At 40.5% G+C, this 26,929-nt stretch overlaps 1 protein-coding gene and 1 long non-coding RNA gene across 4 annotated transcripts in view; one reads left to right on the top strand and one right to left on the bottom strand.

Moving 5' to 3' along the window:
- LOC117522911 (arginyl-tRNA--protein transferase 1) overlaps positions 1-26,929 on the bottom strand; it is a 243,334-nt gene that overhangs the window by 20,152 nt on the left and 196,253 nt on the right. For all 3 annotated transcript variants that reach the window (XM_034184337.1, XM_034184338.1, XM_034184336.1), the window contains one exon: positions 15,379-15,499. In XM_034184337.1, the coding sequence (XP_034040228.1) occupies positions 15,379-15,499 (121 nt within the window). The remainder of the gene's footprint in view (positions 1-15,378; positions 15,500-26,929) is intronic.
- LOC117522912 lies at positions 22,864-25,061 on the top strand. The gene is made up of 3 exons (XR_004564368.1): positions 22,864-23,064; positions 24,197-24,254; positions 24,797-25,061. It is a non-coding gene; the product is annotated as an uncharacterized LOC117522912 (long non-coding RNA).

Raw genomic sequence — 26,929 nt, forward strand, 5'->3', positions numbered from 1 at the left:
GTTACGCAGATGATACCCAGCTTTATCTATCCATGAAGCCAGAGGACACACACCAATTAGCTAAACTGCAGGATTGTCTTACAGACATAAAGACATGGATGACCTCTAATTTCCTGCTTTTAAACTCAGATAAAACTGAAGTTATTGTACTTGGCCCCACAAATCTTAGAAACATGGTGTCTAACCAGATCCTTACTCTGGATGGCATTACCCTGACCTCTAGTAATACTGTGAGAAATCTTGGAGTCATTTTTGATCAGGATATGTCATTCAAAGCGCATATTAAACAAATATGTAGGACTGCTTTTTTGCATTTACGCAATATCTCTAAAATCAGAAAGGTCTTGTCTCAGAGTGATGCTGAAAAACTAATTCATGCATTTATTTCCTCTAGGCTGGACTATTGTAATTCATTATTATCAGGTTGTCCTAAAAGTTCCCTAAAAAGCCTTCAGTTAATTCAAAATGCTGCAGCTAGAGTACTGACGGGGACTAGAAGGAGAGAGCATATCTCACCCATATTGGCCTCTCTTCATTGGCTTCCTGTTAATTCTAGAATAGAATTTAAAATTCGTCTTCTTACTTATAAGGTTTTGAATAATCAGGTCCCATCTTATCTTAGGGACCTCGTAGTACCATATCACCCCAATAGAGCGCTTCGCTCTCAGACTGCAGGCTTACTTGTAGTTCCTAGGGTTTGTAAGAGTAGAATGGGAGGCAGAGCCTTCAGCTTTCAGGCTCCTCTCCTGTGGAACCAGCTCCCAATTCAGATCAGGGAGACAGACACCCTCTCTACTTTTAAGATTAGGCTTAAAACTTTCCTTTTTGCTAAAGCTTATAGTTAGGGCTGGATCAGGTGACCCTGAACCATCCCTTAGTTATGCTGCTATAGACGTAGACTACTGGGGGGTTCCCATGATGCACTGTTTCTTTCTCTTTTTGCTCTGTATGCACCACTCTGCATTTAATCATTAGTGATCGATCTCTGCTCCCCTCCACAGCATGTCTTTTTCCTGGTTCTCTCCCTCAGCCCCAACCAGTCCCAGCAGAAGATTGCCCCTCCGTGAGCCTGGTTCTGCTGGAGGTTTCTTCCTGTTAAAAGGGAGTTTTTCCTTCCCACTGTAGCCAAGTGCTTGCTCACAGGGGGTCGTTTTGACCGTTGGGGTTTTACATAATTATTGTATGGCCTTGCCTTACAATATAAAGCGCCTTGGGGCAACTGTTTGTTGTGATTTGGCGCTATATAAAAAAAATTGATTGATTGATTAATGCATCCGCGTATGATCGCATATCGGATGCACAGCGGCCGTGATGCACTCGCTTCATCCGTGCCCACTCTGTCTGCATGCGCGACATACCATTTGCGACCGTGATGTGGCCGTGCTGGGCACGCGTTCTATCTGTTTTGCACGCTGTCCCGGTCCACCGCCAAGCCGCGCCAACCCGCGCCAACCCGTCAGTTGCGGATATCAGCAGATCACAGCGGATATGCGGCACGTTGTTTGTGTATGTCCTGCGTATGTCTTCAGTATGTGTTCAGGAAGTGATGCGGATCTCATCTGCATCAGGATTTTTGAGCCGCTCAAAAATCCTTGCTGCGGATGTGCATGCCTCTGCGGATGTTGTGGGCCGCCCGAAGAGGAGGTACTGCTGGCTCACCACCAGAGGGCGCCCTGCCTGTTGTCGGGTTTCAGGCACCAGAGGGCGCAGCCGCCTCACAGGAGCTCCAGGTGCGCCGACACTGACAGCTGCAAGTCATCACCATCATCATTCACCACCATAAAAGCCTGGAAGAATCATCAGAACCCCGCCGAGTTATCAGCTTTCCCGTCAGGTAACCAACTCAGCCGTCTTGTGCCGTACGCACGTTTTGCTTCTGATTTTTGCAGTCGTAACCTTTCGTATACTTGCAGCTTGGAGCTGGGTTTGTGGAAGTTGGAAGGAGTTGGCGTTTCCACTCCTCACTTCACTTATCTCTAAGTATACTGTTGGTACTGCATGTTTTCAGTGTTCCTGTTTTCTGGGAGTGGTGGAGTTTTCCCTCAGGAGAGGAACTGAACTGTTTGCTGACTGTTGCTGGGTGTACATACACCCACCTATAACCTGTGTCTGTTCCTGCCAGCAGTACCAGATCCAACAGCTGGAAGCGGTGGCCACCTGGGGACTCAGAACTTGGCGGCTCCGGTGGATTGCAGGTCTCCGTTGGCGTTGGAACCTCGTGGGTCCCGGCTCTTCTCTGGATAGGCGTCTCCTACCCTCGGGCCTGCCCACGCGTCATCTTTTGTGTAGATTGATTGACAGACTAAAAGCATATTTGGTTGTTGTGCACATTTGCAGAATAAATTGTTATTTATTCGGACTTCCTATTGGCCGTTCATTTACGCCCTCTGTCATGGGTCCGTGTACTTCACTTTCCCAACAACGTGTTCGGATGTCGGCCGACTCATACAGGAATGTTACATGTATATTGTGGTTGTTTGCCGGATGTGGGCCACTTTTGTGCACATTCCATCTGCAAATCCTCCTAACCGCCAGTGGGACAGGGCCCTTAGATTTGGATATTTTTCCTGATTGAAGCATTCTGGGCAGATGGATAGTTCAACAACTACTGGCAGTTTGAATACCCACTATAATTTCTGTTTTTATACTTCGCACCACTACGACATGATTTGTACAGTAAACTGTACAAATCATGTCCCAGTGGTGGTGTAAATATAAATTGCTTCTTTCAAAAGTTAATGTAGAGTTCTGTATTTTTTTCCAGAGGTAATTTCAATTGCACAAACTGTACATGAAAGATCTAAAAAGGCTGTAAAATGTGTCTCAGTGAGTCCTTGTGCGCTTTGACTGGTGACTGCAATGTGTCCATTGATGTGATCAGAAATACTTCAAGCAAAACAATCATTTAAAAAACAAAACAACACAGAGGAATCAAGTGTCTCATCAGTGACAGAAATTAGTCACATACAGTGAGGAAAATAAGTATTTGAACACCCTGCCACTTTGCAAGTTCTCCCACTTAGAAATCATGTACGGGTCTGAAATTTTCATCTTAGGTGCATGTCCACTGTGAGAGACATCATCTAAAAAAAAAAAAAAAAAAAAAAAAAAAAAAAAAAAAATCCGGAAATCACAATGTATGATTTTTTAATAATTTATTTGTATGTTACTGCTGCAAATAAGTATTTCAACACCTGTGAAAATCAATGTTAATATTTGGTACAGTAGCCTTTGTTTGCAATTACAGAGGTCAAACATTTCCTGTAGTTCTTGACCAGGTTTTCACACACTGCAGCAGGGATTTTGGTCCACTCCTCCATACAGATCTTCTCTAGATCTTTCAGGTTTGGAGTTTCAGCTCCCTCCAAAGATTTTCTATTGAGTTCACGTCTGGAGACTGGCCAGGCCACTCCAGGACCTTCAAATGCTTCTTACGAAGCCCCTCCTTAGTTGCCCTGGCTGTGTGTTTGGGGTCATTGTCATGCTGGAAGACCCAGCCATGACCCATCTTCAATGCTCTTACTGAGGGAAGGAGGTTGTTTGCCAAAATCTCGCAATACATGACCCCATCCATCCTCCCTTCAATACGGTGCAGTCGTCCTGTCCCCTTTGCAGAAGAGCATCCCCAGAGTATGATGTTTCCACCCCCATGCTTCACGGTTGGGATGGTTTTCTTGGGGTTGTTCTCATCCTCTAAACATGGTAAGTGGAGTTGATTCCAAAAAGCCCTATTTTGGTCTCATCTGACCACATGACCTTCTCCTATGCCTCCTCTGGATCATCCAGATGGTCACTGGTGAACTTCAAACGGGCCTGGACATGTGCTGGCTTGAGCAGGGGGACCTTGCTGCCCTGCAGGATTTTAAACCATGACAGCATCATGTGTTACTAATGTAATCTTTGTGACTGTGGTCCCAGCTCTCTTCAGGTCATTGACCAGGTCCTCCTGTGTAGTTCTGAGCTTTCTCAGAATCATCCTTACCCCACGAAGTGAGAGCTTGCATGGAATCCCAGACCGAGGGAGACTGACAGTCCACTTTCGAATAAATAATCATAACAGTTGTTGTCTTTTACCAAGCTGCTTGCCTGTTGTCCTGTAAGCCTTGTGCAGGTCTACAGTTTTGTCCCTGGTGTCGTTAGACAGCTCTTTGGTCTTGGCTATGGTGGACAGGTTGAAGTGTGATTGATTGAGTGTGTGAACAGGTGTCTTTTATACAGGTAACAAGTTGAAACAGGTGCAATTAATACAGGTAAAGAGTGCAGAATAAGAGGGCTTCTTAAAGAAAAGTTAACAGGTCCGTGAGAGCCAGAATTCTTGCTGGTTGGTAGGGGATCAAATACTTATTTGCAGCAGTAACATACAAATAAATTATTAAAAAATCATACATTGTGATTTCCGGATTTTTTTTTTTTTTTTTTAGATTATGTCTCTCACAGTGGACATGCACCTAAGATGAAAATTTCAGACCCCTCCATGATTTCTAAGTGGGAGAACTTGCAAAACCGCAGGGTGTTCAAATACTTATTTTCCTCACTGTAATTACAGAGACAATTCGCGGCACTACTCGTGCAAACCCAAAATAAGTGATCCACAAAAGTACACAATCCGATAAGGACGAGTGAGGAAGTGAGAGAGACACATACATGCAGCATCCTGATGACGTCTGTCACCTCCTGAGGTCTCAATCCCTCCTTCTCGGAGTTGAAGACTTTCTAACTAAAACTATAGATTCATGTATTATTCTAAGAGTTTCGCTCTTGTGTAGCAATGACTGAAGTACTACGTGGTTGAAGTACTGCGTGTTCAGCTGAACCCAAAAACTGCTGAGTCACCGAACTGAAAACTGACTTCAACTTTTAAATAACAATCAGCAATACAATAAATCTCACGATGTGAAGAAATAGATTTGAAAAGCTGTCAGCACTCTGTGCAGCATCCATATGAGAGTAGTTTTAATTCATGAGGTATTAATGGCGGAAGAGTGACTGTATTTAAACATCCTGTGCTTCTGTACGATCTGAAATGGCCGATAACTTTGTGTGTGGAAGTACTGAATGTCCTGTCGTGTTCTTCATCACTCTGACAGGCCTCTTACGCAACACTTAGACTTTCTGCTCATGGCCATGAGACACCGTGATTCTGTTAGGACACGGTGCAATAAACACTCTACAGAGCCGCAGCACGTAGCTTTATGACGGTCTATTAACCTCAGTAGTAACCGACGACTTGCTCGCCGGTTCAATCCAAACATCCGTTCTTCGCATAAACAACTTTCTCTTTTTTCTTTACTCGCTCTATCTGCCATCCATGCCCCTTGACTCATCTTGAGCAGCTCCAGAACATGTTCTTGACAGGCACGCCGGACGTCCTGTGACATGCCGCTCCGAGGTCACACTGCTTATTGGTCAGGGTTCAAGGGTCGGGAGAAAGCGACGTGCTAAGGCTCGGTCTGGGAGTGAGAGGGTGAGGGCCTGAGCTCAGGGCCTTGACATCTCGCCACGCTCCTCTCTCCTTCCATCAACCCCTAAATTTCAAAACGGTTTCTTAACACAGGATGCTGATGACAGGTCACTGGGTGATTCTTTGGACAAAACCACATCCGTCCAAATCCAAAGACAAGGACTGAATATGAAAAGGAAAGGGCCAACATCGTGATGTCATGATGGTACACAGACTGCTCTCTGACCATAGACCTGGGTTCAAACTCTCACGTCAGCAAACATCTCCCCTAGCAAAGGGCAAAATACCAAGTCTTTTATTTCGACCTCCTCCTGGGGTGGACTAAACGTGAGAATTTCCTTGGAGAGTTTACAAAGGAATAGATTATTATTAATAGGCTCAGAAGTTTCTTTTGATATGGTCAAAGTGTAATGTCATGGCAGGAGCAGAAACTAAGGCTTTCAACCATTTAAATATTTAATCATGATTAATCACACAATTGTCCATAGTTTGGGGAGGTGATGAGGTTAAAGCAGTGGGCTTGAAACCAGAGGATCCTCCGTTCAAATCCCAGTCAGACCAGAAACATCATGGAGGGCCCTTGAGCAAGTTCCTTAATCCTCAGAGCCATAATGGTGCTCTTCTGTGACCGGTCAAATTTTCATCATATTTCTATTCATAGAGCATATCTTTACACTGTTCTGGACGAATATACCAGGGTTTGCTTTTCAAGTTTTGGTCACTGAGTCCTGGGACACACTAGCTATTGAAAATGTGAGACCCAAGGCCCAGGACCGAGTCCCAGCACCTCCAGGCAGTGAAGCCGCCTCACATGAGTGCCGGATTCAGTACATAAAGCTGCTAATTTCAGTAGCTACTCAAGTGTGCTGCAGTGTGCTCAGAAAGGTGGTGTGGCAAAGGATGCCATAAAAGCAAAGTGTGTCTAAGATTATGTAGTATTATCTATCAATAAAGCAGGAAGCATCTGTGCGAGTTCGAGTATGCCTATCTCTCTATTTGTCAGATCGGCCTCAGCTTTCGGATATGGCTTGTTCATAGCACAATGATATGCATCCTTTATTATGAAAATTGAGGAATTAATTTTGAAACCTTTATTTTGAAACCTTTATTTTGATTTACATTGTAACATTCGTACTTCCAAGATGGCGTGGCTCGATGATGTTACTGGTAGCAAAGTTAAACAACATCAGATGCTAGCATCCCAGCAAATACTTTTACTGTGAAATGCATGCTGTCAGTGATCCTTGCAACTGAGTTTAACTTGACAATACTGAGGGGATGTTAGCCAAAATCTGTTTTTTTGCTAACAGCAACAATTTCCCACAATTTGTACAATATTTCAGTAAGTACATAAGCGGAAAAAAAAAGTTATAATCTATGCTCAACGACACAACAGGTTGACCCCACCTCCTGCAGAAAGGAGAGAGGAACAGAAGCAGTGACTCTGACGGCAGTGAGGAGAATTTAAAAAACAACAAAAAAACAAACAAAAAACCCAGGCAGGATTCTTTTAAAAATGAATTGATGAAATCAATCAATCAATCAATTTTTTTTATATAGCGCCAAATCACAACAAACAGTTGCCCCAAGGCGCTTTATATTGTAAGGCAAGGCCATACAATAATTATGTAAAACCCCAACAGTCAAAACGACCCCCTGTGAGCAAGCACTTGGCTACAGTGGGAAGGAAAAACTCCCTTTTAACAGGAAGAAACCTCCAGCAGAACCAGGCTCAGGGAGGGGCAGTCTTCTGCTGGGACTGGTTGGGGCTGAGGGAGAGAACCAGGAAAAAGACATGCTGTGGAGGGGAGCAGAGATCGATCACTAATGATTAAATGCAGAGTGGTGCATACAGAGCAAAAAGAGAAAGAAACAGTGCATCATGGGAACCCCCCAGCAGTCTACGTCTATAGCAGCATAACTAAGGGATGGTTCAGGGTCACCTGATCCAGCCCTAACTATAAGCTTTAGCAAAAAGGAAAGTTTTAAGCCTAATCTTAAAAGTAGAGAGGGTGTCTGTCTCCCTGATCTGAATTGGGAGCTGGTTCCACAGGAGAGGAGCCTGAAAGCTGAAAGCCTGCAGTCTGAGAGCGAAGCGCTCTATTGGGGTGATATGGTACTACGAGGTCCCTAAGATAAGATGGGACCTGATTATTCAAAACCTTATAAGTAAGAAGAAGAATTTTAAATTCTATTCTAGAATTAACAGGAAGCCAATGAAGAGAGGCCAATATGGGTGAGATATGCTCTCTCCTTCTCCTCTCTCCTCTGAAAGAGGTATCTTTTGTATATGTCTTTGAATTGATAAAATGTTGAAAGTTTTTATGAATGGTATACTTGAGGGGTGAGGTATTACATGTTTACAGTATCAATAGTCTTTGTGCTAAATGGATTTTCTTTTCATTTACAAATGCTGTTATTTATAGTTAGACATCAACCTGTCCAGGGACTACAGGTGGAAATTAGTATTTTTTGCTATAACCTGGCACAATGCATCTTTCCTGTTTTTTTAGGTCAATGTATTATTGTGCACTGTCCCTGAGAAATAAAATCATACCATACCATACCAATTCATGAAAGTTTTGAAGGCAGGTCTCAGGGACACGGTACATTTTATGTATTGTGTCCAGCCTTGCACCTTGGATGGCAGCACACAGACATTTGTGTTTGAGTGTATATGTGTGTGAGAGAGAATGGGTGAATGTGAGACATCGCTGCAAAACACTTAGCTTCTATGAAAAGGCACAATATGAATGCAGTCCATTTAGTTAACTCAATCGCAACTAATCTCACTTTTAATTAAGTAAACATTTTTTTTTATTAGCCAGAGTAATTTTGCCTGAATAATGTTTCAGTTGTTAAAATGATGTTAGTTTTCAGGGTTTGATTTCACGTCTGTACTTCAGGCCATCCGTCTGTATCATTGGACAAGACACTTCATCTACATCGTCTCAGTCCGAGTCGAGACTGGGAGCATGCACCTGCTAATTTCAGATCAGATTTCAGATTAATTTCAGCCCGTGCATGACTGCTTTCACCACACCATGGAACCTCCCCAGGCCCTGGAAAGCAACCACCTAGGCAGGCAACCAAACCACCCTCCCCTCCATAAACTTGTCAGCATTCCCCTGGCCTTCTCCAGCCACTTGGGCCCTCAACACTCGCCTGCATACTGGCCCATGGACACAGAAAAGTACCACATGGCCAAAATGTAGTAGCCAATTCTCCCTCACAAGGCAAGCAATACTTCTCATCTCAGTCTCCCAAAGTAATTGCTTGTTTGACAGAAATCAAAAATAGCAATTTTCTTCTTTTTAAAATATTTTGGCTTCCCTTCACTGGCTTCCTGTCTCTGTGAGATCAGATTTTAAGGTTCTGTTACTGGCCTATAAAACTGTTCATGGGCTGGCACAACCTTACCTGGCTGACCTGGTTGAGCCCTACGTACCGGCTCGGGTGCAGGACTTCTTTGAGTTCCTAGGGTGAATAAAAAGTCTGCAGGTCACAGAGCTTTTTTCTTATCATGCCCCTGCTCTGTAGAACGATCTTCCTGCACAAATAAGGCAGTCACAATCTGTGGAGACTTTTAAGTCGAGACTTAAGACTCATTTGTTCTCCCTGTTTTATTGTTAGTATATTAAGATATTATGCGTTTTTACTTTTATGGTTTTGCTCTTTTCTTATGTTTTTAATCTTTTAATCTATTTTGTGTTTTTTTTTTTATTGCGTCGTGTGAAGCGCCTTGACACAACCTTGTTGTGATTTGGCACTATATAAACTAATAAATTAATAAATTTGAATTTTGAACTTGTTTGTTAACTTTGGGCCAGATACATCAACAAATTATTGAGATCCCATACACCATCATCCTAAAACTTGAGACTTTCATGAAGACTTCTAGTGGTTAAGGTGTTGGGCTTGAGTCCAGAAGATCATGGGTTCAAATCCCCGCCTGACTGGAAAATCACTAAGGGCCCTTGGGCAAGGCCTTTAATCCCCTATTGCTCCCGGTGTGTAGTGAGCGCCTTGTATGGCAGCACCCTGACATCGGGGTGAATGTGAGGCATAATTGTAAAGCGCTTTGAGCGTCTGATGCAGATGGAAAAGCGCTATATAAATGCAGTCCATTTACCATTTAAGACTTCTTTTGACAAATGTGAGTAAAAACTTTGTGTCAGCAGTGGTTTTCACCTGGGACCTCTGATACCAGTTCCGTCTGTTCTCTCTTAAAACACTGACCTGAGTTAGACCTGCTGTTCTTCAAGTCTCTGTCTGGGCTTGTCGTGGCCATTGTGGTCACAGAATTGGAATTTTGTGGAATTTTGGTTTGCTGACCACTCCAGAGAAGCTGGTGTGATGGTGGTGTGTGGATTATCTGTTGCTTCAGCGCAATTCACTGCTAATGACAACCACAAACTCTGACCACTCACCAAAAAAGTCATCAGTTTGTAATCTGACAACTGAGCATAACTGTGCTATGAAGTAAGACTACGATTCCAAAGCATTTTTAAGGATGTTTTGGTCTTATATTAAATTAAATATTAACACTGAAGTGGAGTGTAACAAACACCCAAAAGCTGTGGTCACCAGGAAGAAGGAAAAACTTTTTTTTTTTTTTTTGATGGTACTCCACTGTGTAATTTGTGGTTGTCGCCCCATGTAATGTCTTGACACTCTGTGCACACAAGTCAGACAGTGCCACAGATTATATTTGCAGCCAGTCAGCATGGCTGTAAATGTAAGAAATGCATTCAGTTGTGACATATGCAACACAAAACACAATTAGTGTATTTTAAACTGACATGACAGATGATAATGTGCTTACTGTAACTAATAATGTGTTGTAACTTTATGGGACTTGGTCAAGCTTGCTGGAGGCACTTAAGATTCAGTGGGTGTCTCATTTCTGTCAAACATTTTTATAAGTGTTTATCCTGCTAGGCGAGCTACGGCCGTACATCTTCCTCTGTTCAGCAAACACTGAGTAAGCGTGTGTGAGAGACGGTACATATGTGCTGTGCAGAATGTGTGAGATGCCCGGCTGTTTGCAACACATGTGCAAGAATACTTTTGATGGAGTAAACGTCAGGTTATTTGTGTCTACACACATCATTAGGGCAGACCCGTAACTGTGAAACATAGTTGCACACTGAACCCCCGAATCCCAGAAATGAACAGGCTTTTGGTGAACATGGCAGCTTCTTATCAAAGTCTTCTGGACATTTAATGAAATAAATAGAGTAATTGGAAGGTCAGTAAAAATCTAAACACTACACACACTACCACCAGATCATATACATGTTGACCTTTAGGCTTTGTGCTTGTTACAACTTAAAAATATTGACTGAACACATTTTAGTTACATAATAAATGCATGTATTTATTAGTTGGGGTTTTTCTGTAATTACTGTATGGCTTTTGCATTACAATATAAAGCGCCTTGGGGCAGCTGTTAGTTGTGATTTGGCGCTATATAAATAAAATTGATTTGATTTGATTTAGTTATTTATTACACTGCGGCTGTGACACGTTGACAGAGCTGACAGCCACCTGTCCAGCCATTTCTTGGTAGTTGAGGAACTGTCCATACCACAACTTTTGTCTATTGCAACACACAGAGAATAGTTCTGTGTGCACAGTTGACTGTGTGCCTTCCACTGGCAGAACGTTGAATAATTATCCACCAATTTGCTTAAATACTGTGGGTGAAGTGTTTTTTAAACCCTCTGAGGTCCCTGAAGCTGCCAGCATGTCTAAGGGTATTTAGCTTACATCCAGAAAGCCGAGATTGTTCTGAACATTTTGATGTGCAACACATGGGCATCACTCTAAAAGAAAGAACCTCAAAAGTGGAATTACTGTGTATGGTAAAATTAAGGAAATGCCTTTGGGGCCTCACAGGAGTTAAACCAACTCTGGTGCATGTGCCACCATTCCAATAGTGGGATTGCATGTGTCAGCGCGCATGCCTGGAAGTAGGTCTCGCACAATGCATCATGGAATAGTCTGTATGCCTACAGCCGGCGTCTATAGAGGTAAACAAAGAGAGATGTGGTATTTTTAAGCAAATTTTGTACACAGAAGATGTACCTGGAGCTGTTATTAACTCACCATTCAAGGCAGCAACAATAGAGGAACTAAAAAGATGGTTAAAATGCAGAATTTCACATTTAGAAGGTAAGAAAACGATCACATAGAGGTAAGTTCTGACTAACTTGCTTTTACGAGTTATTAACGTATGAGTGAAGGGGCAAATTGCACATATTTAAAGGTTTTATATCGAACATTCATAAAATGCTTCACATTTGGCCTTTTCCCAATGGGGTAAAAAACTGTTGTAATGGACATAATCTTGGCTACGCATCTTTGAGATCATTCTGATCAGTGAGTGTGTGCTGCATTGTCTCTGTGCTGAGCAGAGCACACGCAGTTCTCGGTGGATGGGACTCTGAACATCCAGGGAAGGAAAGAAAGAAAGAGACTTGTTTCTGGACTAAAACACAGCAGGATAAAGCTGCTCTGGGTGAATGTACTGCTGGTTTTAATGGAAGTGGTTTGAGTAGAAAAACCGTTGGCATGTCGACCATGTATGTTTTCTGGCAACTGCAGACTCGGTGGGTTGATGTCGGCTTGAACTAACTCAACTTACTCTTATTTCCAGTCCTTCCAATATTGTGAATCCACTAAGTGTTCTTTAAGTGTTGCATTTTTAGGAAAAACAGAGGTTCACATGTTTATCCCTGAGATGGTTACTGAAGCATTCAGGGACACAAAAAGTAACCCGCGGAATTCTGAGCCTTTTGTTTACTTTGAGCGTGTCTGTGCGTCCGCAGCAGACACACATTTCCCACAGAATAATAGTAGTGCTATGTGAGTAAAAAGATTAATCCAGGTTTTGAGTATATTCCTTATTGTTACATGGGAAACAAGGTACCAGTAGATTCAGTAGATTCTCACAAATCCAACAAGACCAAACATTCATGATATGCACACTCTTAAGGCTATGAAATTGGGCTATTAGTAAAAAAAAAAAAAAAGTAGAAAAGGGGGTGTTCACAATAATAGTAGTGTGGCTTTCAGTCTGAGTTCGTCAATTTTGTGGAACAAACAGCTGTGAATCAGGTGTCCCCTATTTAAGGATGAAGCCAGCACCTGTTGAACATGCTTTTCTCTTTGAAAGCCTGAGGAAAATGGGACGTTCAAGACATTGTTCAGAAGAACAGCGTAGTTTGATTAAAAAGTAGATTGGAGAGGGGAAAACGTATACGCAGGTGCAAAAAATTATAGGCTGTTCATCTACAATGATCTCCAATGCTTTAAAATGGACAAAAAAAAACAGAGATGCGTGGACGAAAACGGAAAACAACCATCAAAATGGATAGAAGAATAACCAGAATGGCAAAGGCTCACCCATTGATCAGCTCCAGGATGATCAAAGACAGTCTGGAGTTACCTGTAAGTGCTGTGACAGTTAGAAGATGCCTGTGTGAAGCTAATTTATTTGCAAGAATCCCCCGCAAAGTCCCTCTGTTAAATAAAAGACGTGCAGAAGAGGTTACAATTTGCCAAAGAACACATCAACTGGCCTAAAGAGAAATGGAGGAATATTTTGTGGACTGATGAGAGTAAAATTGTTCTTTTTGGGTCCAAGGGCTGCAGACACTTTGTGAGATGACCCCCAAACTCTGAATTCAAGCCACAGTTCACAGTGAAGACAGTGAAGCATGGTGGTGCATGCATCATGATATGGGCATGTTTCTCCTACTATGGTGTTGGGCCTATATATCGCATAACGGGTATCATGGATCAGTTTGGATATGTCAAAATACTTGAAGAGGTCATGTTGCCTTATGCTGAAGAGGACATGCCCTTGAAATGGGTGTTTCCACAAGACAATGACCCAAGCACACTAGTAAAAGAGCAAAATGTTGGTTACAAACCAACAAAATTAATGCCTCGCAGATGTGAAGAAATCATGAAAAACTGTGGTTATACAACTAAATACTAGTTTAGTGATTAACAGGATTGATAAAAAAGCAGTTTGAACATAATAGTTTTGAGTTTGTAGCGTCAACAACAGATGCTACTACAACCCCTGGCAAAAATTATGGAATCACCGGCCTCAGAGGATGTTCATTCAGTTGTTTAATTTTGTAGAAAAAAAAGCAGATCACAGACATGACACAAAACTAAAGTCATTTCAAATGGCAACTTTCTGGCTTTAAGAAACACTATAAGAAATCAAGAAAAAAGATTGTGGCAGTCAGTAACGGTTACTTTTTTAGACCAAGCAGAGGAAAAAAATATGGAATCACTCAATTCTGAGGAAAAAATTATGGAATCACCCTGTAAATTTTCATCCCCAAAACTAACACCTGAATCATATCAGATCTGCTCGTTAGTCTGCATCTAAAAAGGAGTGAACACACCTTGGAGAGCTGTTGCACCAAGTGGACTGACATGAATCATGGCTCCAACACGAGAGATGTCAATTGAAACAAAGGAGAGGATTATCAAACTCTTAAAAGAGAGTAAATCATCACACAATGTTGCAAAAGATGTTGGTTGTTCACAGTCAGCTGTGTCTAAACTCTGGACCAAATACAAACAACATGGGAAGGTTGTTAAAGGCAAACATACTGGTAGACCAAGGAAGACAAAGCGTCAAGACAGAAAACTTAAAGCAATATGTCTCAAAAATCGAAAAATGTACAACAAAACAAATGAGGAACGAATGGGAGGAAACTGGAGTCAATGTCTGTGACCGAACTGTAAGAAACCGCCTAAAGGAAATGGGATTTACATATAGAAAAGCTAAACGAAAGGCATCATTAACACCTAAACAGAAAAAAACAAGGTTACAATGGGCTAAGGAAAAGCAATTGTGGACTGTGGATGACTGGATGAAAGTCATATTCAGTGATGAATCTCGAATCTGCATTGGGCAAGGTGATGATGCTGGAACTTTTGTTTGGTGCCTTTCCAATGAAATTTATAAAGATGACTGCCTGAAGAGAACATGTAAATTTCCACAGTCATTGATGATATGGGGCTGCATGTCAGGTAAAGGCACTGGGGAGATGGCTGTCATTACATCATCAATAAATGCACAAGTTTATGTTGATATTTTGGACAATTGAAAGGATGTTTGGGGATGATGAAATCATTTTTCAAGATGATAATGCATCTTGCCATAGAGCAAAAACTGCAAAAACATTCCTTGCAAAAAGACACATAGGGTCAATGTCAATGAGCAGATCTGATTTGATGCAGGTGTTAATTTGGGGGATGAAAATTTACAGGGTGATTCCATAATTTTTTCCTCAGAATTGAGTGATTCCATATTTTTTTCCTCTGCTTGGTCTAAAAAAGTAACCGTTACTGACTGCCACAATCTTTTTTTCTTGATTCCTTATAGTGTTTCTTAAAGACAGAAAGTTGCCATTTGAAATGACTTTAGTTTTGTGTCATGTCTGTGATCTGCTTTTTTTCTACAAAATTAAACAACTGAATGAACATCCTCTGAGGCCGGTGATTCCATAATTTTTGCCAGGGGTTGTATTATTGTGAACACCCCCTTTTCTACATTTTTTCACTAGTAGCCCAATTTCATAGCCTTAAGAGTGTGCATATCATGAATGCTTGGTCTTGTTGGATTTGTGAGACTCTACTGAATCTACTGGTACCTTGTTTCTCATGTAACAATAAGAAATATACTCAAAACCTGGATTAATCTTTTTAGTCACATAGCACTACTATTATTCTGAACACTACTGTATACAAGTCAAACTGTCGTGAACTATCAGCACAAAGTTAACTCACAGTTCATCAGATCTAAAACGCTTGTGAGCAGCACATAGTCCTAGGTGTCAAATGGCGTAGAGTCACTGTAATAACTTAGAGGTTTGTCTTCGTACCTGCATCAGGATCCTGATTGAAACGACCGTAGTGAGAATGGTCTAGAATGGGCGTGCAGCACTCTATTGGCATCCAGATATACGTTTCTGGGCACAGGAGGTCTGAAGGCCGGAACTGTCCCTGGAGGGTGAACAGGGGAGGACACAGTCAAACTCTGCAAAAGTTACTTATTTAAAACATGTTTATGGAAACAGGAAACACAAGCATGCAGGCACGTAGGCATGTGTGCTTGTGAAAGCGGTAGAAGTCGGGATGTGACCTACTGCAACATTTTGGATGGAAAGTGAGTGGAAAGGGGGGGTGCTGAATGAAAAGAAAGTCAATTATCAGGACCCTGTTCTATCTGTGGCTCCAAACAAACACGGAGAACTCGTTCTGTAAACATGAAGGCGTCGGCAAGAGGCCCACTACACCCCGTCAGCACAGAAGTATTTACATGACATTAAACTGTAGGACAAAGACTCAGCCATGACACAAACACACACTACATAAAAACCAAGTTCCCGGAGCAGTAGGCGTCATTAAAGAGAAACAAAAAGCAGGAGGGCGACCACACTGCTTCTGCCAAGGGCCAAAAGCCCTGAGCTAAACAACGCTCTCCACAGCTGCAAACGGACAGTATGTTTACGCTAGAAACCTCCAAACTCAAGTTCTGCCTATTGTAGCACTTATTTAGTTTTTTAATTTAGACTTCGTCTTTTGTCAAATGTTCTTTTCAGTTTTAGTCATGTTGAGTCATTCACATACCATTTTTATTTACTCAGGTTTTAGTCGACTAAAAGTCTTAATTTTAGACTAGTTTTAGTTAAAAAAAGAACTGAATGTATTTTGGTCGCATTTCAGTCAAGACATTTTTGTATATTTTTGATTAAAAAAAAAAAAATCACAGATTATTTCTGATTACCATTTCAGTCAATATAGTGTTTCACACATCTGAAATACCAAATGTTATTACCTGACAAAATACACTTGTTGAATTATTGAAGGTTTGTGGAGTTGTATCTTGATATTTTAAAACTGCAAGGCTTCCTGTCACAGACAATTAGACATCTGGTTTTCTTGTAAATCCATGATGCTGTAAGGGGGCCGTCTGTTGGATCTAGTTATTCTATTTGCACATTCAGAATTGGCTGGAAATTTGTTAAAGCAAAGCATAATAAAAAAATTACAAATCTTGAATTATTTTATATCTATTATAACAACAACAACTTGAGCCAATTTAATATGTGCACTTCATATTTCATGTCATTTGTTATATATTAGTCATAAATAATATTAAAGCAAATTCATATTGGATGGATACAGTGTTTGCTGCTGTGTTAAAAAAATCAACACACAGTAGCTCTAATCTGAGTCTCAGAGATCAGACATTTTAACACCGTCAGACAGTGTAAATGTAAACTAACACACAGTAACTTTAATCTGAGCCTCAGAGATCTGATCAGACGCTTTAACACCGTCAGACAGTGTAAATGTAATCTAACATACAGTAACTTTAATCTGAGCCTCAGAGATCTGATCAGACGCTTTAACACCGTCAGACAGTGTAAATGTAAACTAAGACACAGTAACTTTAATCTGAGCTGATCAGACACGTGTAGGCACAGACACCCCCTGGCAGTTCACCGTACTGCGCTCTGGGACAACCGCCGTTCCACACGCAACTCCAGTAACAGTGGCCTTGGTAAATGAAATTGATTTATAAGACAATTATTGTCATTTGCAAGTTAATCCTCACATGAACTGTATATACGCTCACATTGGATTGCACCATTTGCAAGGTCTTCTAACAACACTAACGCAGCTACTGTTAGTACCATTTTCCTCATCACTTAGCACATGTTTTTACATCAATCCATATAAGTGCAAACATGTGGGTGTGTTAATTGTTCATCAGTGTGTCTCTGATGTGCACATCACTCTGATGACTTCATGTTTTCACACTATTAACGGTTCCCAGCATCACCTCTACGTTTCGGCAGTGGATCGATAGCTGTTGTTGTGTGGGCCGCTGAAGAGGAGGTACTGCTGGCCCACCACCACCAGAGGGCGCCCTGCCTGGAGTGCGGGCTCCAGGCACCAGAGGGCGCCGCCGCCGTACGAGAGCAGTCAGGGTGACAGCTGTCACCCATTACTGGACACAGCTGACTCCACTCAGCCCGGGGGTATATCATCAGGACGGCGTCTCCACCTCAGTGCCGAGATATCGCCTTAAGACTGAGGTAACGTTCTCTGCATTCATATTCTGAATAACCAGCTAAAACTTGTTAAACCTTTTCAGGACTGCTGACTACTGATAGCTAAATTGCTTGGATAAGTACTCACCTTCCTGCTATATATTGACAAGAGGTGGAGGCGGCTCTTCCCCTCTCCGTTACTGGGTGCTGTCGCATCCACACCTGTGTGCTGTTGCTCTCTCCCGCCAGCAGTACGGGATCCGACGAGCGGAGGCAGTGGCCACCTGGGAATTCGGGACTTGGCGGTTCCAGTATTTCCAGGGTTCGGTGGCAGAGGAGATCTGGGTGGTTCCGGTTCGACTGAGACGGACGTCTCCTACCTTCGAGCCTGCCCACACGACACCAGCGGATTCGACCCCAAATTGTTAATTGTTGTATTCGTTGTGCTCGTTTCACAACAGTAAAACTTGTTATTCACCCTTCTCCATTGTCCGTTCATTACGCCCCCTGTTGTGGGTCCGTGTACCTACACTTTCACAACAGCTGTAGAAGTGTGCGTACGCCAGCCAGAATTTTTGCGTGATGCACCGCACATTTCCAAGGTCATTTCACTTTTGGTAGATCTGAACGTTAGCATGGAGGTGAACGTACGCCACGTTTTTGTGTGTGCACACTTTGTACATGAGGCCTCAGGTCTGCATCCATGTTGTGCACTTCTTTATCTTTCAGCTCTCGTTATTCCAAGAAAGCCACACCGAGGTTGACCTGTTCGTGCTGTGGAAAAGACTGACATTTTGCAATACCTTGCAAAATTTCAGGACAAGATAAAATGGGTATCGTTGCGTTTGTTAGAATCTCTACTTTAAGGATATTGGTATTATACTTGTGAAATCTACTATTAGAATGGTGTATTAACTATTTTCCGTCCAAAACGGTTGAAAATACAAAAATGACACAAAATGCTGTGTTTTTCTGCATCAAATTAGATTTTCATGACAAATGATGAAAGTAAGCATTAAATGGCAATATATTAATGATGTAATGATATATTTGGTAGTGATAAGTGATGATTAACCCATTATTTGCCGTAAATTTGATGTTGAAATGTGTGTATACCGTCTTGACATTAAAAGACTGGGGTCCAAGGGCATTTTTTGGACAGTTCACTCGCCTGGCATAAATGTTTTATTATTGCTGTTAACAGCTCTCCCTGCATCCCACAATCAAGTTTTATGTCTCTTTTTTCAGGACAACCTGTGCTTTCATAACATATATGTTTTTGTTGTGTTTTATAAGTGTAAATAATTTTCCACACAATTATTCAAAACACACAGTAAACTATAATAAACAACTGTTTTGACACTTTATAAAGTTAACTTGAGGTCTTGTGTGAAAGACTGCACAACAAAAAAGGTTAAAACAATAAACACAAATGCACATTTTGAACAATATATACAAAATGGTCTATGCCTTTTGTTGTCCATTGATATGGTAAACAGTGCTTTACGCAGAGAAAGCAACAGAGTTATTCAGTAACATTCACATGCAAACTAGTGGAGCAATCCTGATAGTTACTGTCAGAGTTGAAATCTCTAAAAAGCAACTCAGTTAACTAAACACAGAGAATGATCACGCCAGAGACTGAATTTCATTTCCTGATAAGGGAGAGCAGCATGACCCCTCGTCACTGTCCGTCAGTCAGCTCTGAATGGCCCGCCCACTTTGCTCCTGAATTTATTAACATATTACAAAACAATATACAAGGCACAGCTGCGTTTCTTCAGTCAATTCATTTTGTATCACTTCACACCTGGAAGGCGCCCTGCAGTTTTGCTCAGACAGATAGTAATTGTTCTTCAAATTGAAACATTACAGCGCCAGCCTCGAACTAGTGTATAGGCTGTGTTATTCTCTGCTCAAGGCCGAAATATTAATCTGTGCTGGACAAAAACGTAGCTTTAGCAAAACAGTCTGAGCATTCATTAAGCAAAAGAACAAATGTTACTTCAACAGTTCAGTTTGTATTACTGTTTTAACAATGAGTGATTATTTAGAAGAATAATGGTGCATGAACTCTTATACATGCATATATGGATATATGAAAAACAGAGAACAGAATCAAAACAAGATGAAAGGCAATTCATCAAAGTAAAGGCATCAAAGTAAAGACAAAGACATTATTTGATAATAATATTGACAATATATAGAAAACTATCAGTTACACACTCTTTGTTTGAGCACGTGAGATTGTCATCAGAGGTTCTCCGTCTTCTCCGTCTCCTTTCACTTTCGCTACATGTAATGGCGCAGGGTGCATTGGAATAGTATGTACTCACTGGAGCACACATGGGACTATTCAAACGGGCCAACTAGTAACATATCACTCCTGAAAACAATCTTTGGCTTTTCATGTGAGGTAAATCTGCCCTACGATTGGATTTTAGAAAACCATGTGACGGTGAACCAATTCCGATTGGACACTCACATTGCGCACGTCATCACACAGCTCTTATGAGGAGTACAAAGATGGCCGATGGCTGGCTCGAAAGTCCGCGGAGTTAACTTTTCAGCAAAAAAAAGTTTCTATCTCATATCATTAAAAAGTCATTTATAATTTAGTAAAGCTTGGTCTTAGCTGTTGTATGGGGTCGACGCCGGAAATATACTCAGGGGCTCTCTCCTCGATAAATTTTGAAATGGTTAAAAATTTGTTTGCATGAGAAATTGCTCATCAACTTAAATCAAGATTCTCTGATCCCTCCTTTCACCAACTTGGTGCAAGAAGTCTGTACAAGCCACACGGTTGACCGTGGTGAAAAACCTACAGTTGTGCTCAAACGTTTACATCCCCCTGTTCTTAATACTTTGTACTGCCCCCTTTAACATCAATGACAGCTTGGAGTCTTTTGTGGTAGTTTTGGACGAGGCTCTCTGATGGTGAAGCTGCCACTGAATATGTCTTGGACTTTATTTAAATCATTTACAAAGAAAAGCAAACAATATGACACTCTGTGGTAAATCTGCATGGAGTAGACAGTTCTCAAAAATTGAGTGACTGTGCAAGAAGGAGAAGAGTGAGTAAAGCCACCAAGACACCCAGACAACCCAGAAGAAGTTATAGGCTTACGTGGCTGTGATTGGAGAAATGATGCACAGTGCAAGCTTTGCATTTTGTATCACCAGTTATCCATCTTCATGATGAAGTGGTATAGAGGAGGATTTTCTTAAAAAGAAGACCTGAAAGTTTAGCTACAAATTGCCAGAAGGTACATCTGAGATGCAAGCCTGGATTTGATCTGTCTTGGGGAAAAGAAAATCCTTCTCTGGTCTACTCCACTATGAAGCTAAGAGTAGTGATGCAAAATGCAAAGCTTGCACTGTGCACAATTTCTCCAATCACAGCCACATAAGCCCATAACTCCTCCTGGGTTGTCTGAGTGTCTTGGTGGCTTTCCTCACTCTTCTCCTTCTTGCACAGTCAGTTTTGAGAACTTTCTACTTCATGCAGATTTACCATAAAGTGCCATACTGTTTGTATTTCTTTGTAATTAATGTAAATAAAGTCCAAAACATATTCAGTGGCAGCTTCACCATCAGAGAGCCTCGTCCAAAACTACCACAAAAGACTCCAAGCTGTCAGTGATGTTAAAGGGGGCAACACACGGAATTAAGAAAAGGAGTATGTAAACTTTGGATCAGGGTCATTTGGGTAGTTTGTGTTGTCATGATTTCAAAAGAGTAAACACAGTTGTTTGACAATAAATCTTTGATGTACACCATGTGATGAAGTCATAGAGGGCGTAAGGGACAAAGGCTTTCGACTCACTTATGTTTATCTTGCCACTGGGTTCGTAGCCTTGAGGCTGGAATGGAAGATCAGAGATCAACTTGCGAATGACTCCAGCAGCCCTGTGCAAGATTACCATATCATCATCTAAACGTTCACCCACTGATTCTAGCTCACATTCACCAACTTCATTAACATGCACTTGCAACTGCACAAGGGCGATTCTATGGTAACGGAATTACAATCGGAGCACATTTTTAATGGGGAGCTAAAATATGGCCAGATTTTCCTGTCGTCATAATTCCGTTACCATAGAAGCACCCACAACCTTTCTTAAGGCATCACCAATTATAACATCTCCAGAGGAGACAAGAGCTGATTTACCAGGTTGTGAATTAAATGAGTCTATCACCAAAACGGTTCATCAGTTTGACTTTCAGATGTCTGACTGACTATCCATTAGAACATCCATGATTCTTTGAAAAGTCAGAAAGCTGTTCACTGAGAGAGGACAATGTTGTGATATTTTTTGTGTTTGAGAGGAGAGTTGATTCATTCCCATTTGCACAGACACTTAAAAGCTGTGTCATTGTCAGGCTTTCCTTATGAGGCGTCCATCTTTGTTTTCACTGCCTTGATGTTTTCGCTGTTATTTCGCATCCAACGCAAAGGGGTCAGGGTGTGCTAATGTGTATTTGGATTATTTCATCATTTCTGTCAAAGGCTGCATCAAACACGCACTGGCGTGTTGATTCACCGTCACAGCTGATAGCTGTGTCAACGTTTCATTCCACTTATATGACTTCCTGCAGATGAAGCAATCAGATCTCACATTGAACGTCAACGTATGTCGGCGCCTCGCCAGACCAGTCGGATCAGTGTCATCTTCATCAGGGTCTCTTCTTGCAAAAATTATGTTTCTTTTAGGACATGTAGGCCCTGTAGTAGTGACATCTAGATGTTGATTAACTTATGGAAAGCTACTTTAGTCATAATGATGGAACTCACCTTGTAATCCATGTCAGCGCCTAGAAAATAGTGCAGGGGTCTACTGACCCCTTAAATTCACAATCTCTCATAAACGTGTAGTAAATAGTTGAAAATAAGACACTAAAATGAAAATTAGCCTTTTATTCCATATATAAGAACTAAAAACAAACAAAATGAAGCAACAAAATTAAAATTTTGTGTTGTATTTCGAGGTTGTCACTGAAAAAAGTTAATACATCATTACAAAAGTAAATTTCATGAGTATAATGTCAATATCCTTATAGTAGAGATTCTAACAAACACAACGATACCCATTTTATCTTGATCTAAGATTGTGCAAGCTATCTCAATTTTTAAGGCCTTTTCTGGGATCGAGCCACAGCACTGTGTGTGTGTGTGTGTGTGTGTGTGTGTGTGTGTGTGTGTGTGTGTGTGTGTGTGTGTGTGTGTGTGTGTGTGTGTGTGTGTGTGTGTGAGAGCCCTCGCTCGGTCACATGAGCTTCCTCTTCCTCACTTCCTTCACGTCTATCAGAACAACTGAAATACAATGTCCTCCTGTATTAACAGAAAAAATAGATCTCCCAACCTAAATTTTTGGCTAGGCAGCTTTTTTATTCGAACTGATCCCTGACTCCTCCCACTCAACACACCTGGACAAGTTCAGAAGCTTCTGGCTGCTGACTTGGACACATCGAAATTTGACACAGAACCCTTCTGCAAGTTTGGTCAAGGTGGGTATTCATTTATTTACACCATACACACATTTCTAGACTTTAGTCATTCATGGCTCACAATATGCTAAACAGTTATGAAAGTGCAACACAAAGATTAGTTTTTCAAGTTACATGTTTTTATTGCAAACTAGCTTGAAATTGTAGTACACATATTTCTTTCATAAACCACAAAGCTCAAGATAACTAACTATTAACTTTAAAAAATTCACTTTTCCATTATGGAAAAGTGAAATTAATAAGAGTATGGACCCTTGCAGATGTTATTTTTGATGGATAATTCTCAGGTTGTTTTCAACTTCTTATAATTTCTTAATACGCGTATCTTTTATACAAATTGTCGATGTATATCGGAGAATACATATTTCAAAGTAGAATGCCCATCTAAGTGTAAATGTTAGCTATAGTTTATGCGACTTTTAACCATCTATATCTCCCACTTGGTTTTGACAGACGGCGTAATGTCCGCAAGGGTCATTTTTAATTAAATTTTTTTGTACTTAAAATTGACTCCTTTTATTTACTTTTAATTTTTCATTTCATGGGTTTTCTATTGACTAAAGCACAATGCAATTGCCTTGAGGTTGGTTTGAAAAAAATATGACCTGGTTGAAAAAGTGACATCCAATCGTGTTATAATATGTGATGAAAACAAGTGGATTTTCCAAACTTCTTTTCAATTTTTCTTTATTTTATGAGCAACGAAATACACTCAAATTATGCATACTATATATACATTAGTTACATTAGTGTTAACAATAACAAAGATTTCTATTCAACAATCCATATTTAATAAACACATTCATGAAGTACCTCAGGTGTAATATAAGGTTTTAGCATATTGTGAGCCTCATCTGTTTGATATGTTAGTTACTGTGTACAGCTGAACTGGTTGTTAGCTAAGAAAACATGCTTATCTGTAAGCTAATGGTTAAGTCAGCTAGCATAAACTTGCTTGTTTCACATGTAACAAGCTGGAAAATACAAAGTTGAACTGTCCCCCCTAAAGCTTGCCTCATCACTGCCTGCATTGTGGGTTCAAACCCTCATTGGTTAAAACCTAACAGTATTACGTGTATGTTGAAACATTGCAGCTATCATTTTTTAATGATTCCCAACTTTTCTTTCTTAGTGCAACACAGTCAATGCTCGTCGAGAAGCAGCCATTCGTTCTCTCATTGTGCACTTGGGTGAGAAAGAGGATGATCTCTTTAAGCACTTTCATGTAATACTTTGTATGTAATAAATAACATTCACACTTTATTGATGATTTGTCAGTTCATTTTCTAAGAGGAAATGCATATAAATAAGAGACATTTGTACTACGTACATTTGAGGATTATAAATTGCCACATTCATTAGCGCATTTCATTATATTACTGATTTCATGTAAACAAGAGCAATCAGATTTCTGACATCTGCCGATCCACGTCACCTCCAAAATTCAGTGGCGTCTTCCATGCCCTAATATCTATCTGTGGTGCAAATACTGTGAGAATTTGTGAAGCAGTTTTGACCTAATCCCTCAAAGCCTGTATAAAGTGAAATCTTCATCCGGATCGCCTTCCATGGCCTAATACATATCTGTGGTGAAAATTTCATCAAAATCCGTGCAGTAGATTTGACGTAATCTGCTAACAGACAAATAAATGTCGATGATTTTATTACATCCTTGGCAGATGTAAAAACAAACTCAATGGCTTTCTAATGTTTTTAAATATATATTTTTAAGGACACCAAGGAGTTTGAAGAGAATCTCCACACCATGACTATGAATACTGCCATCATTGGAGACGACCATTCAGCATACAGAATTTCCCCCATTGCCATTGAGGGATCAAAAGTGATTCAAGAGAAGAACATACCAAGGTGCTGTGCATTGCTCATGGGTGTCATATATGCACTGAATCTCACTTACAAAAAGCAAATCAAGTTCATGTTTGAAGTTTTTCAGAAATGTTTTCTGAACCTTGACACTATGACAACTCCTCCGAAGATTCTTAAGCTCAAAAATATCATTTTCTGAATTCCACATTCCATTATATTTCTGTTATCTACAGGAACTGTTGTATTTAAACAATTCTTGTTTAATGATATTATTCATGGAAATGTTAATGCATAATTAATCATTGTTCTACATATTTTTTAGAACAATTGTTTTTGATATTTTACAGCAAAGAAGACACAAGTCTGTTCAGTTTGAGAACATTTCCTCACCTTCTAAGTGTGTGGGGTTTTTTTTTGTGTGTGTGTGTAACCCATTTGTATTTGGGTTCCAGCCAATCCCTTAGATCATGATATTTTTGGCCAATTTTAATTAGGGTGATTCAGATTTACAAAGACTTGTTTGTAATTTTTTTTTTTGTTTTATACATACTTAACATTGTGGTTCATGAGTTTCTAGATGTTTTGAAAGTTGTGTACATAGATAATAAACAGTTTGTCAATTAATTAATTCATCTTCTTTCTGATGTTTATGATAGTAAGTTCTTTTGGCTGCTCCCTTGTTTTCACTCGGGGTCACCACAGCAAATCTGAGGTGGATCTGCGTGTTTAATTGGCATGTTTTACGCCGGATGCCCTTCCAGACGCAACTCCACATTACATGGAGAAATGTGACAGAGGTGGGATTTGAACTCGGAACATTCTGCACTAAAACCAAGTGCCCTAACCACCACCCCTGTGTCTATTGATGATGATGACTTTAAAAAACAAAACAAAAAAACACACAGCATAATTTTCTAACTATTGTGTTAAGTCGGCCTAAGAATGTTTTTGCAGTAACAGAAATTTTAAGTTGTTAAAGGTCAAAAAAGAAATCACTTCGCACATCCCTTGATGACAGGTGCGTACGAGAAGGCACAAAGGCTGCTAAACAAACAAAAAAACTCTCGCACACTGCCTCACTTGCAACACAACACAAGGGTGAATTTAATCAAGCAAACAAGCAAGCAACATTTCGGCCAAAGGCCATCATCAGGCAAATAATTTCCATGAATGAAAAGCCATCTTAAATAGGGTGTGGCTGATTACATCACAGGATGTTGTCATAGAAAAAAACATAACCTTTTTAATATACACTTCCATAAAACTCATACAATAATATATGTCACAATGAAACATATTACATAAAAAACAGATATATAAGACAGCTCAATAGACATACACACACATATACATATATATACATATATACACACACATATACATACATATGCACGCACATGCCCATTCATCAAGAGACCTGCCTCAATAAATAAACTAGACAGAGGAAATAGAGCATATACCATAGGACTGTAATAGAAAAATGTCATAGGAAGAAGTTGTTAAAGGTTAAAAATTGGGTATCCTAATGTTTAATTCATACTTGATTTAACCTAAATAATTATACAATCAACTTAAAAAATTATGCCAATGTGACAATTTATTGGGTAGGTCTAAAGCTAATAACATATGTTTGTGTACAGAAAATGAACTAAGATCAGTTGAAAAAAACATACTGGCTGAGTACAATTGGAATCACACTGAAACAGCGCAAAAACGTTTACGCAGAAAGTTACCTTAATTTTTCTTACTGGATCAAGTCATTACTTTTTAGAGTGTGTGTTGGCTTGTTCTTATAGCTGCTAGCTCACTGGTGCCTCAATAGGGGTGTGTGTATGTGTTGTTGTCGTGCCGTAAAACAATTTGTGTTTCTCGTGAGACTCAAGACATTCAAGTCATTCAAAGGACACTGGGTGGGCATCCCTAAAGTTGCAAGGCTTGTTTTCTGTGCGAGATGAAGGATGGGGGGGGGGTCCTGACCAAAATGTCATTTAGTGATTAGTTTACTCCCATAGTGTAAGGTTTATGCAAAAATGTTGAA

The sequence above is a fragment of the Thalassophryne amazonica genome, chromosome 13 (genome assembly GCF_902500255.1).
Source record: "Thalassophryne amazonica chromosome 13, fThaAma1.1, whole genome shotgun sequence".
In the NCBI taxonomy this organism is placed as follows: Eukaryota; Metazoa; Chordata; class Actinopteri; order Batrachoidiformes; family Batrachoididae; genus Thalassophryne; species Thalassophryne amazonica.